Below are 13,884 nucleotides of genomic sequence, written 5' to 3' on the forward strand. Positions count from 1 at the left end.
TCTAATGTGAAAACAAAACAAAAAAACAAAAATAAGTTGGAAACATTGGCGTTGACACGTAGGTGTACTGTGAGCCGACTGTGATTGTGTGACTATATTTCCTTGGTTGACTGTAGACCCTGCCCTTAGTATTTATCACTCCATTGACGTGTTAGCAAATAGGAACAGAAGGGTTGATCTCGCGCCTGAAGAGGTCATTCTGGCTACAGTTGCCACTTGTTGCCAAAAGCTTCCGAGCCCTTGGACTCGCCGCGTAGTCATTTTTATGCGAATTAATCTCGATGTTGAGGCAGGAATACGATCACATTTGACTTTGTATTGGTAAAAGGAATATTTTTAAACATTTTCCTCGCATCTGACGGGACAAGCATGGTTGACAACACAAGCATAGCAACTAAATCTGCTTTGGTAAGCATCCGACAGGCTCTGTTCCTGATCACAACAAACTTTATTTTATTGTTATAAATGTTGTTAAGTACTGTAGGCCTATCACAGTTTCACAGTTTTTGTACGCACCCTGCAATAGCTGTTTTGTGTTAAAATTGCGTGAAATAGTCTGACTGGGGACGGCACATGCTACACGGTGACGATTGTAATAAGTTTAGTTGTAATTTTTTTTTTTTTTTTGGAACTGTATTGTTTTGAAGTTTGAACAATAACTCTAATCTGTTGTTACCTATTGCATTAAAATTAATAGTTATCAGACACTGCTTTTTCACTGTAATATCTAATAACTAATTCGTTTTAAAAGTCATTTACACAACTTTATGATCCATATACGCAGCCACGTATATCACCCCCGTTCCACAAATTTCGCATTTTTAAAATTACAAACGTTTACCCTCTAGTGAGCACTGACATAGCCTTTACATAATATTCGCGTAGTACTGTATATGACATGCTTTTTGGTAAAAAAAGAAAAAGAAAAAAAAAAGTCAGAATTGAAGATGATCACAAGTTTACGCACACTGTGTCGAATTTCTTCAGTTAAGATTCAGCATATGTTTCTTATGTCGTCGAATTGTTTGACACATGTTTTTTTTTTTGCCGTCTTTCTGCAGCAAACCGCCTTCTCTTCAGCCAACAGCCTTCCGCTGCTGGTTCCCTCGTCTTCAACACACGGTCCGTTCTCAGGCGTTCAGTCGCAACAGTCTAGCGGCAGCGGAATGAAATTAGAGGCGGTTATGGAAAACCTCCAGCGGCAGCAGGCTGCGCGCCTGGCGCTGGAGGAAAAACTTCGGCAAGCCGAAAAAGAAAAAGACCTCAGATCCATGGTGGAGTCTCAGTTCCATCAGCAAGCCCTTGCCTTCCACCACTATCAGGCAGCTGTTCGAGGCGCTCTCGCCGGAGGGGCTCCGAACACCTCTCCAGGAGCAGCAGGCTCCGCTGAGCGGCAGTTGAACCGCCTGGACCCCCGCAGGCTGGCAGAGCGAGTGGGCGACTCAGACATCGATGATGATGTAGACGCTGACCGCGGATTGGAGGATGAAGACCGGGATCTGGACGAGGAAGACAGTGCGAATGAAGGGGCTATGGACGATGATGTGGAAGGACCCGTTTCCCATTATTTGCCCCGTCACTCAGTGCACTCCGGTGCGGGGCAGTCTCCAAAGAGTACACCGGTACACATGCTGTCCAGAGTTCAGCCCCCATACGGAGCACCTCGGCAGCCTGAATCACTCGGCGGTCTGGCACCGCACGCGCAATCGCAGCACCACGAGTGGACTTACGAGGAACAGTTTAAACAAGTAAGTCAAAAGTACAAACTGCAACCATTTTACGCCTCTAAACCTTGAAACAAGGCGAGTAATGTCGTCAAGTTGGGAATCACGATAATTGACCTTGTCTCCTAGCTTGAGGCTTTATGTTGTATTTTCGAAACATTAACGCGTATCTTTCTTCATGAAGAAACATTTAAACAGTACAATAATGTCTTACAAAAACTGATTTATTAAGGAATGGGCGTAAGCCTGTACCTAAATTGTCCTGAATTGTGATGCCACGGTGGAGTTATTTTGGCCTAAAGGCGCCTTAGTCATTATTAATTAACTTATGTGCCTAGAGACGCAGTCAGAAGGGGGCCGTGCTCTTACCTCATGTATGAAGGCTGACTCATTAAGGATTTAAAATACAGTTATCGTATTACAGTGGAATTAACGACTTTTGACCGGCTGTTCTAAGATCAGTGGTGACGTTCGTTTCACACACGTTTAGACAGTAACACGAAGAGCGAGGCCAACCCTGATTTTCAGAGCCGCTATATTTTTTTAATGATCACAAAATCACATTTTACACTGGACAGGTCACTGCTGGATTCTGTTCAACTCTGAATTAGGTTTCAGGCAGAGGCTACTGTCCTCCAGAATTGTGCAGAAAGTGCATCTGATACGAAAGCCTTAGGATTTTATGAGGACTTTATGCATTTGCGTACTGATTATCACAGATGGGTAATGGCTTTGTGAGTTTGGATGGCTGTGTGGAGTGTGTTGTCAGAGGGTAATTTAGATTGATACACACTGGTCCTGCCTCTTAAGTACAGGCAGATCTATAGATGAGCCTGGAAGGACTTGTCATAGTTTATTAATGATGTATCTGGGGGATGCATTTCTAAATGAGAGTCGTACATTAGGGGTAATGTTAGTCCGCGCTCCACAGTAACCTCAGACAGAACTCAGAAGACAGAGGGATGAGCACAGATATACAACTATTACAGTTCATAAGGGCAGTACAGACACACCACTGTGGACTGTTCTCTCACAGAGTGCAGGTCCTCAGGTACTGATGTAACCAAATTTGCGGGGTTGTGTGTGTGTGTGTGTGTGTGAGTGTGTGTGTGCGTGTCATGTAAGTGGAAAGGATAATTAAAGCTGATTTGTATGGACCAAGAATGTTTTGAAGAAACTGCATCACACGGTAATAATGACAAATGGAAAGTCAGTTACGAGAAAAACATTTCTGTGGTTTCTTAACAAAATACTGCAGTTTCTGAAGTCAGGAACATTCCTGCAGTGTGACCAAGAATTGCAGGAATTTGGAAGCTGTAGATCACGTTACAAACCGAATCATTTTTCAAAACAGTCGTACATTTTGTTTCCCATGAGAGTGTACAGTGGTGTCGTTAAATGTGCACTAATTCTTACGCTGTTTGCACAGAGTTGAGTCAGTAGACACAGGAACAATAAGAGGATGTCGCTAGCAGAGGGGCAGACTGCGCGGAGCCGCCGATCGGCCTGTTTTTAAAGTTGCAAAAGAAAGCCCTGTTAAAAGGCAGTAAATGCCCTGCAGAAATAAGAACAAGATGTGGCCGTCGAGGACAAAGAGTTTGAATAAGTCGACTCCAGAACGCAGTCCGACGGTCCGGCTTCCCCGCCGGCGGGTGTGTTTACGGCGGAGAACAAGCAGAGCTAACTTTCTTATCTCTCGCCGTATTTTTCATGTCACACTCAACATGCGCGTTACTGAGTGCAAAACATCAGACATTATTTTTATTTCAAAAGAATGATTTTTTTACACACGAGTAATGTGTAAAATGTCCTCGGTAATTAACATAGTAATTATCAAAATATCTCTGCAGCGGCGGTGGGGTATTTTTGCGTGTGTGTGAGTGTGTGTGTGTGTAAGAGAGCGAGGGAGAGTGAGAGTAGCGTAAGGCTGTTTGTTGTTGAAGAAACGGTAAAGGGAAAAGAGGGAAGAGTCATTGCGTAGGGCTTGGCAGGAGTTCGGGGAAGCCAGGAAATAAGACCTGCTAGCATTCCACCCTGGCTCCCATCCAAAAACGCAGGGATCTCCCTCTGTGCTAGCAAGTGTGTGTGGGCGCACAGCCAAACCATTACGAAACAGAAACAAACGGTGCACACAGGCAGGCATGCTAACAGGGGTGTGTATGCCGTACACACACACACACACACACACACACTCTCACGTGCTGTGCTTCAGTTACTCTCATTCCCAGTAACAACACTGCTAATTACCACAACAGTTCAGTCAGCTCTTCCTCCCTTCTGTCTCTCTGCCTTTTGAGTGTCTTTAATGTGGGAGGGTTTTACTGGGCATGTATTTTAAGGACTGTTTAAGGTTTTCTCATGCTTTAAGCGTGCTGTGGAGTTTCCAGAGGGGAGCTTGTGTGAACTCTCACAGAGAACGCCTCTCACAGGGCTGTAGTAAAGTGCTGAGGATTTCAGACGGTTTGTCGGTTTGTCTGAGCGGTTGTGTGTTCAGGGCCTTCCACCGCCCGTCCCCACAGCGAACGCAGCGCGGCCCTGACAGCGCCAACACGCTCTGATACATCAGATTATAATCACTCAGCTGGATAACGTATCACACGCTTCAATTTACAATTTCCCAAGGCAGACAGAAACCAGCTCCTGCTCACTCACCGTTTTGGCCTCTGTCTGTGTGTGTGTGTGTGTGTGTGTGTAATTTGACTGTCTACTCACTTTTAATCTCTTACACATATTTTGCAAACAGGAGGGGGAAAAAAACTTGTAGTATGATATTTTCCCATAGCGAGGACCTTACTCAGTGAGCAGGGGGCGGGGCTGGATGGGCCAGGGCAGTGAGGGGGGTGGGGGGTGGGGGGCGATTAGGGTAGGTATACAATTTCACTGCTTAGGCCTCAGTAAAAAACTCTCTCTCCCTCTCTCTTTCTCTCTCTCTCTCTCTCTCTGTTTCTGTCTATCCGGCTGTATTTGTCTTGGTGTTTGTACTGAACAGCTCTGGAAATAGTTTGCTGAAATCCTTTTTTCTTTTTCTTTTTTTTTTTATCTCTGTGACTTATAGACCGGCAGCTGGTTTAACTGTTTAAGTGTCTTTCACTGCGCAGAAGACATGTCAGAGACAAATTCCTCAGTGCAGAGCCGGTCGGCGGTGACCCAGTTTATAGGAGAAGTGCTGGAGATAGCACCAAACACCTCCTTGAGAAGAGGGAAATGAGGCAATTGTGAAATCACTGAAAGGAAGCAAGACTGCCCCTCAGGAAGGCAGAACAGCTTTGCGGTTAAACAAACGTTGTCAGTGGGTAGGGAAGGGTTTGAAGATATGCACTTCTTTGTTTGTCTGGCGCCTCTTTGGATTGAAGAAAACCAATTTGATCCTTTTGTCCACGTTGAAGTGAAAGAGGGTCTGTGTTGCAGGAGGAGCAGTTGTGCATACGCTGTGCTGATATTTTTAAACAGCCTCTCACATAACAGACGCCCTCCCATCTGAGCCTGTTAATATGTTCACAAAACAGACAAGCACACACACACACTCTCTGTCTCTCTCTCTCTCTCTCTCTCTCTGTCTCTCTCTGTCTCTCTCTCTCTCTCTCTCTCTCTCTGTCTCTCTGTTAAACACACACTCACACACATTCCTCCTCTGTTTTACAGTGCTTCCTCACGCCCCACTGGTTGACTGCACAGTGTTTGGTGGCTGTTCGGTCATTCACTCACTCAGCATGGAGCCCCTGCCAAGTCTCAACACATGTGCCCACTAACCTCTACAGAGAGAAGGGAAGAAAGGGAGAGAGGGAGAGACTGAGGGAAAGAGAGAGAGAGAGGGAGGGAGAGAGAGAAGGAAGAAAGGGAGAGAGAGAAGGAAAGAAAGAAAGAAAGAAAGAAAGAAAGAGAGAGAGAGGGAGAGACTGAAGGAAAGAGAGAGAGGGAAAGAGACAGTGTATGAAACCTCCCTTTCTGTTGACTGCTGGAGGCCCGTGGCAGTGCTCAGAGCCTGAGAGAGCACTCTATCACACAGATACGCCGCAGCATTCCTTAAAGTCCCTCGCTGGCTTTTTCAGACAGAGGCACTTTTAGCAGTGATAGTCAAAAGGTGAGCTATAAACAGAGCCGTGATCAGGGAGGCGTGGCGATCAGGGTATTTATGTTTAAACGTCCAGCTCGTCAAACCCTCTCCTCCTCCTCTCCTCTCTGCAGCTGTTTGGAGAAAAACATTCACGGAGCTTTTTTTTTTTTGGACCCCCATATTTCAAGGAGCAAGGACTTCTAGTAAACAGACAACACTGGACACAAAGTATCTCAGACTGTCCAGTGTTTTCCTATGCTAACGGCTTCTTTTTTTAATTACACATTGCTTGCTTAAGCGACCCCCCCCAGCCCCCCCCCCCCCCCCCCCCCCCCGCTGATATCTGAATCAGGCGAGCACAGCACTTCTGCAGCTGGCCCCAGAGCTCTCGCTGGGCGTCGGGCGAGAAAAGGCAGCGAGTGAGTAAACATCCTGAGTCGTGGACTGTGCTCGGCGTGGAGAGGCAGGGGGCTCAGGACGGTCTGACAGGGCCTCTCTGCCTGCTCTCCTCTTTTTGGGGAGTTTCTAAGGGCTCAGAAAGTTAACATCATTATCTGGGAGGCCCTGGCAGGGTGGGGGTGGGGGTCGGGGGGGCCAGGAAAGGGAATGTTTCCATGCATCTTCTCCAGATTTGTTGCCTGTATCCTGGAAATCTGGGCTTTGGTCCCGTGTGGGCTCCACACTAACTCAAGGGTGTGGACCTTTTTTTTTTATATGTAAATGAATGAGTGTTTATTTTGAATAAATATGAATGAAAATTAAAGGCCTGAAACCACTGGTACTGTAGTTTGTCTCTGTACTGTAGTTTGTCTCTGTACTGAGGTTTGTCTCTGTACTGTAGTTTGTCTCTGTACTGTAGTTTGTCTCTGTACTGTAGTTTGTCTCTGTACTGAGGTTTGTCTCTGTGCTGTAGTTTGTCTCTGTACTGTAGTTTGTCTCTGTACTGAGGTTTGTGTCTGTACTGTAGTTTGTCTCTGTACTGTAGTTTGTCTCTGTACTGAGGTTTGTGTCTGTGCTGTAGTTTGTCTCTGTACTGTAGTTTGTCTCTGTACTGTGTTTGTCTCTGTACTGTAGTTTGTCCCGGTACTGAGGTTTGTCTCTGTGCTGTAGTTTGTCTCTGTACTGTAGTTTGTCTCTGTACTGTAGTTTGGTTGGGTCTAAGGGTGATTAAGGATTGGTGAGGACTCTAAAATACTTCAGAGCATGTTGGAATAATGCACACGATGTTCGTTTGGCAAACAAAATGTTCAGAGTTCACCTCTGAGTCTGTAAACATTTTATATCTAAACTGATGTCCACATATGTCCACAGACCTTTGGCTGTGTACAAGCAGCATCTGTCCACAGTCAATCTTCAGGGGCCAGAGATGCAAGGCAAATACAGATCTGTGTGGAAAGGACACCTCTCCACTATGACTGTCCAGTTCTGAAATCTTCCATAACCTTCACACCGCCTCACAGCCCTTAACCAGTGGATTGGTGTGTCGCAGGCGTCGGAACACAATAACATCTCTCTCTCCCTCTCTTTCCCTCTCTCTCCCTCTCTCTCCCTCTCTTTCCCTCTCTCTCCCTCTTTCCCTCTCTCTCCCTCTCTTTCCCTCTCTTTCCCTCTCTCTCTCTTTCCCTCTCTTTCCATCTCTTTCCCTCTCTCTCTCTTTCCCTCTCTCTCCCTCTCTCCCTCTCTCTCTCCCTCTCTTTCCCTCTCTCTCGCTCTCTCTCCCTCTCTCTCGCTCTCTCTCTGAGACCTGTCATGGAAGCTGTCGGCTTATGCCTGCTGTGCCTCAGGTCTGAACACAGAGAGAACTGTCATCCTGCACTGAGCAGTTTCCCCACGTGGACGGCCGCCTCCGTGACTGTCACACAGTTACGCCAGTATTACACTGGCCACCAGTGAAAAATGAGCGTGCGCTTTAATTAGCGTCGTGCTGTATTTTCATAGTAATAAATCAGAGGTAAATATGTAGTGTTGTCACATGATCTGCGTTGTTGGCAGCGTGTCGGGGGAGAGGCGAGATCAGAGCCATGTGTTTTTGCTTTAACTCCATCTGCTCTCTGCCGTCAGCGCCCATTAACACGAGGAGACACAAGGCAAGATTCACAGGAATCAGCGACCGATGTGTCTTAGGCTTGAAGTTCCGCCTTCATAAGATATTCTCCACTCCAGGATTAGCTTTACTGCAATCTCGCGTGCTGATTGGTCCAGCTGAGGACCCAGAATATGCCTGTCGCTCTTCTGACTGTGAGAGACAGTTTTACACAGACACATTTGAAGGCTGGGGTAGACAGTACACCCGGGCTGTTAAAGAACGGTTCTCGGTTTAACCGATACCGGCGCCTGTGTTTTCGAGTTGTGGCTGATTGTTTATCGGTCGAGTGAAAACGGGCAGTTGTGTTGTTAAGTGGCAAAAGGCTGAACAACACAAGGACTGCGACACCCTTTCCCCCAGATTGACAGAGGATGGTGAATCATTTCTGAGATTAAGGCTAATCTCAGACTGTGACAGTAAATCAGAAATCCCAGGCGAGCGGGCCGCGCAGATCAGATACGGCACAAGTCAATTAGCTCTCTGCTAATCCTGCTGGGCCAACGTGTTTACGCTGATAATAGTTAGACCGCTCATCCTGCTTGGCATCTGGCCCCGACAACGACTCGTGGACAGAGAGAGAGAGCGACAGAGACAGAGAGAGAGAAAGAGAAAGGGAGAGAGAGAGAGAGAGAGAGGAAGATGTCTTCATTTTTGCATCTGAATGCAAATTGAGGATTTTAATGGTGTTAGAACGCACACTTGTCTCTCTCGTTATAACCGTGTCTTGGCTTGAAAATACTGACATTTATGCTGTTTGCATGTGTTTGCATGAGGCGGCCTGTCGCTTTGCATGCGACAGCCCTGTGCTTTTTTACATGGACTTTGCATTTACACTGAGGTCTGGGGAGCGCACCCCTGTGGTGTGTATCGCTCATTTAATTAAAGAATTCCGAACTCAGTTGATAAAGTGTGTCAGGTTTCCACGGGTGTCCAGGCCTGTGTGTTTATGTTCATGTCAGTTTTTTGGGGGGGGGTTTAGTTGTTAATATGATGGTGTAACTGATTTACTTAGGGCTTGCTGGACCACTCACTGGCTCTGGAGCTGCAGTAAATAAATAAATAAATGAAAGAATAAAACCCTGTGCTGAGTTTTAAAGTGAAAACATCTTCCCGGACGCCGTATGCCCGTGTGTAGACATGTAACTTCGATTGCTAACTTGTTGTGTTTGTCGACTGTCTGCTGCTGTGGATCATTCCACTCTGTCCTGGAAACGTGTTCAGTCGGCAGAGCCAGAGAGGATGCTGGGAAAGCTGAGTGTGCCTCTCGATGGTGTCTCAGCGTAACTGATTGAGGAGGTCAGTAACCCAACCACCTCCTTCCCCCTCCTCAGTTCTCCTCCTCCCTCTCCTCAACCCCCCCTCCCCCCCTCTTAAAATCACACTGTCCTCTCTAGACGACCCCTCAGGCCGAAAGAACAGCCCTAACAATAACCCAAACTGCCAACACTTCCTACCTCACACATACACACACACACACAGACACACACACACTCTCACATACTGCACCTCTTTCCCAACACACACACACACACACACACACAGACACCCTCTGGAGACTGCATCTCTTCTCTGACACACAATAAAAGTAATAATAAGAACATAATTTCCTATTATCATACCGCATTGTGTGGAATAACACACCAGACCTATTTTTTGTGAATAACTTAATTGGATTTCTGATCCAAAAGTTCCACTTTGGAAATCTGATTAGATCTGAAATGAGATTTTACTCTAAAGTCCCTAGTAATTAGCTTGTATTTCAGTAATCTATTTAATTTCAGTAATTACATTATGTATTTGCTGCAGGACTTGACGGTGCAGTTTAAACTGTAGTAAGTTAAGGTAGTTCATGCCACTCTAGATGTTTTATTAGGAGTAGATGTTGAGAGCTGTTGGAAAAGGCAAACGTAACATAGTGTAACTGCAAAATTAGCTGTAATTCAGACACAAAGACAACACTGCGGACAGGTGATCTTTTTATGTAGTCATCCCAGGTCAGAAATGCGCTGATCACCAGAGCTGACTTCCCAGATTACACTGGGAGTCCTCAGAATTTAGTTTGCACTTCACACCGGGGTGGGAAAAATAGCTTTATTTTTAATGGTCGGTAATGAAGTCAAAGGGTCAATTAAAGTCAGAATTCCGCACCCATGTGAAAGGTCGTCATTCCCTTTCCGAGCAGAGCTCTCTCACTCAGTACCCAGAGCAGGAGTCAGAGCAGGAGTCAGTCTCTCCTCCTAACCTGTTCTCCGTGACTGGAGGCTTTTCCCCATTTCACCCTCTCTCCTTCCCAAAGGAAACTGACATCTTCATGCTGTGTACCTTACTGGCCAGTATCAGAGCTGAAGTAGCTGTAAGTTAACACACACACACACACACACACACACACACACACCACCCACACATTCGTGAGAAGATTTGCAGGTCAGTAAAAATCTCAGTGGAAAAATGGAACTGTGGTCACAGCACCAAGAAGACAGAGAACAATCAATAGTGAAAAGTGTGTGTGTGTGTGTGTGTGTGTGTGTGTGTGTGTGTGTGTGTGTGTGCGTGTGTGTCTCCTGGATCCTGGATGTGTTTATTTTAGGGAATTCTCCCTCTGCCCCATGTCTCTGCTGCAGCTGTAAAGATGGTTTATAAATTCTGAGGGGAACTCCGAGGAGTTTGGAATGAAAACAGACACGCTGAATTTGCTTGGAGGGTTTCGGATTCTTGAATAACTTAATCACTAAATGAAACTATTAAATACATTATGGTCACAGATAAACAAGATATAAACTAAGCACACACGGTGCATCAGACCACGGGGTGGTTCAAACTTAGTGTTTATATACACACATCCACTGCCCTTTCACTCCAGAAATTTCCAGAAATAAACATGGTTTGGAAGGGTAAGACGTGATGAATGCAGTTGAGTGTGATGGCGTGGTCTGGATGGGAGTGTGATTGACCCAAATAAACAGAACCGTGCTGGTCCATTCAGTTTACATCTGTCCCTGCGGCCTGACTAAACCAAACAGTGAGGCAAGAAGACAGAATCAATGCCTTTTATTCAGTCGCCTGCACAACATTTTAATCCCACTCAGAAACCAGTCATATGTGAAAGTCTAGTTTAAGTCCAGCAGGATTTTACTTTTCAGTAGAACAGCATGTTGTCGTTGTGAAACAGAGTCAGTGATGCTGTTTGGATGCTGGATGTGTAGTTTGGATGTTGGATGTGTAGTTTGGATGTTGGATGTGTAGTTTGGATGTTGGATGTGTAGTTTGGATGTTGGATGTGTAGTTTGGATGTTGGATGTGTAGTTTGGATGTTGGATGTGTAGTTTGGATGTTGGATGTGTAGTTTGGATGTTGGATGTGTAGTTTGGATGTTGGATGTGTAGTTTGGATGTTGGATGTGTAGTTTGGATGTTGGACGTGTAGTTTGGATGTTGGATGTGTAGTTTGGATGTTGGATGTGTAGTTTGGATGCTGGATGTGTAGTTTGGATGTTGGATGTGTAGTCGTGGCTGTGAATACAGGTGCGGTGTGTAAGTGTCAGCGTGCCTTACGACAGATGTGCCAGCGTGTAACCTGGCTTTGTGTCTGATTCAGGACCTGATGGTCCATGCTCGGTGCCGGTTCTGCTGACTGTCCTAATGGTTTCATTGTCCAGGGACTAACTGGTTCATAGTGTGACCCCTCCGAATTTGATTAAAAGAAAGCAAACAAACAAACCAAAAAAACCCCACCAAAACACAAAAAACTGCCAATAGGCTTGGATCAAAGGTCCTGTGTCTGTTTTGTCGTGGTTCTCCTCAAGCTCAGTGGCGTCGGCCTGGCTTTGAGGAGTTCTACTCAATGATGACATGATGTTCTACGCAGAGAAAGAAATTCATTAAAAAAAAAAAAAGAGCTTCCAAACCTTATTGAAGGGAGAAGACGGATTGTGTATCAAATTGTTCAGAGATTAATTTATTTATTCCAAGAGAGTGAGTGAGGAAGAGGCCCCTCTTGTACCATTGTGTTGTGAAGTGTCCTCATGGTGTGAGAAGCGTGGACTCTGGCCTTCACAACACAATGGCTCCTCTCACTTTGCCTCATTCTTTTGTCAGGGGAGGAAAAAAAATGTCAGAAAGGTATGTGAATCTCACATAACCACTTAACACTTTCTGATTGCATTTATTGAATCTCTGTTTTCCAATCACTGTCCTGTGTTTTGTCCTTTGTTGTTTATGAACAATAGCCTTGTTAGAGACAGGAATGTTACGGTCTTCTCTTCACAGCCTGGGAGTCGAGTGCTGAGCAGTGACAAGACAGTGTCCAGAGTCTCTGAGTGGAACTGTGCATGTTTCTTCAGCAATGCACAGCAGATTCCACTCTCTCTCTCGTTCCGTCTTTTCTAGTCAACCGGAGGTTAAGGATTAAGTTGAATTAGAATAATCTGTGTTGTTTTTTACATTTCTCAGGTCCGTGTGGTTTTTTTGTGTAGATTATAAATAGAGTGACAGCTTTGGATAAGTGGAGTTCACTTGTGTCTGTAGTCGTCTTAACACTAACAACCCAGACAAGTCCACTCTTGTCCTGAGAGCAGCAGAGGAAAGCGATCGGAGCGTCTAGATTGAGGAATACTTGAAATCAATACAAACCAGATATAGTTTCTAATGTGCTACACAGATGACGACAGGGCAGTAATCCGCCAGCTCTTTGTCTCTGTGACTGAATGTTCACAAACACAAACCAATTACACAAACATAACCGGAGGAAAGGTGAGGCAGCCTCTCACAGCGTCAGTGTGTATCCAATTTCTGCGCGGAGTTAAACCAACACACTTCGTTTTTCCAAATCCTGAAAGATTAGAATCCTTGTAAACACAGGGTATGCAGAGCGCTGAAAAAGACACTAGGCCCTCCTCTTTGTTTGCCATGCAGATCCTGGCAAATCGGCAGGGTTTTTTTATTTTTTTTTTAGGTCGGCCAGAGGAAGATAAATATTTCATATGCGGGGGCGAAAGACGTCCAATGGTGATTGACTAACGGTAGCTTAAAAGGAGGCAATCCTATCAGCCTGGCTCCATTATCCTGTTCTCCGTGATAGGGTCCTAACCATGTTAAATAGAATTTTGACAAGGTAATGGATTTGTTTTTCCTGGCCAATTCCATTCCCTTCCCGGCACTGATCACTGACAAATGTCCGGGTGTCGGAGAGGAAATTCAGAGGGGAAAGGATTCTTTAAGCCGCGTGCTTGCGCTGGCGGACGCACACGCGGGATCAATACTGAGCCCCCTGTGGAACAGAGCGGGCCAGTGGGGACGTGTGTAATTTGGGCACAAGTCAGCGTTTAGATGAAAGAGTGGGCTTGTTTGTGGCGACAGTGAGACTATCAGGAGCTGGAATTTGGCCTCTGCCGGAGACGCTCCCTCCCCAGGAAAACTTTATTCCAGATAGAGGAGCGGGCAGAAAACTGTTGTACTTTTAAAAGAGCGCGTTTAACCTCCAGCTCAAACAGACCCTGTTTCTTTGACCTTAAGATTGTCCATTCGGACGAGGGAATTCAGTGAACGGATGCAGTCGTTTTGAAAATCACTTGTTCTGTCTTTTGCGTAGAAAATGAAAAATGACCTTTTTCCATTTCTGTTTCTTGTTTTTTTTTTATTTTAACATTCAAATAAAATTAAATTTGTTTGTTTGTTTAATTTATTTATTTATTCTCAATTTGCTGAACAGTTTCATGTGAACACATCTTACTGATAAAGTACAGTTCACTTCCAGAAGCTTCCGTCTGTGCGGCTGAGCGTCAGTTGGAGGCCGGGCCCTTAAAGGCTGGCCGCAGGGGAAAATGATCCTCTTTAATCAGTGTTTACTGGCTGAATTCTAACGTGGGCTCCCTGACACTCCGCCTCTGTTTAGCACAGGCGTAATCTGCTGACCTCTGGCCTACTTGTAGGCCCTGTCATAAAACACAGGCCAAGGCTGTAGATTCCTCAGGCTGACCCCAGATCAGTCAGCAGATCAAAGAGTCGAGGAGAGAGGACGAGGCC

At 45.6% G+C, this 13,884-nt stretch overlaps 1 protein-coding gene across 1 annotated transcript in view; it reads left to right on the forward strand.

The window, feature by feature from the left end:
* Positions 1-369: 369 nt before the first annotated feature.
* arid3c (AT rich interactive domain 3C (BRIGHT-like)) overlaps positions 370-13,884 on the forward strand; it is a 74,879-nt gene continuing 61,364 nt past the window's right edge. Inside the window, exons 1-2 of the mRNA XM_030787822.1 lie at positions 370-408; positions 1,062-1,748. Of these exons, the coding sequence (XP_030643682.1) occupies positions 370-408; positions 1,062-1,748 (726 nt within the window). The remainder of the gene's footprint in view (positions 409-1,061; positions 1,749-13,884) is intronic.

This window comes from Chanos chanos, chromosome 1 (genome assembly GCF_902362185.1).
Source record: "Chanos chanos chromosome 1, fChaCha1.1, whole genome shotgun sequence".
In the NCBI taxonomy this organism is placed as follows: domain Eukaryota; kingdom Metazoa; phylum Chordata; class Actinopteri; order Gonorynchiformes; family Chanidae; genus Chanos; species Chanos chanos.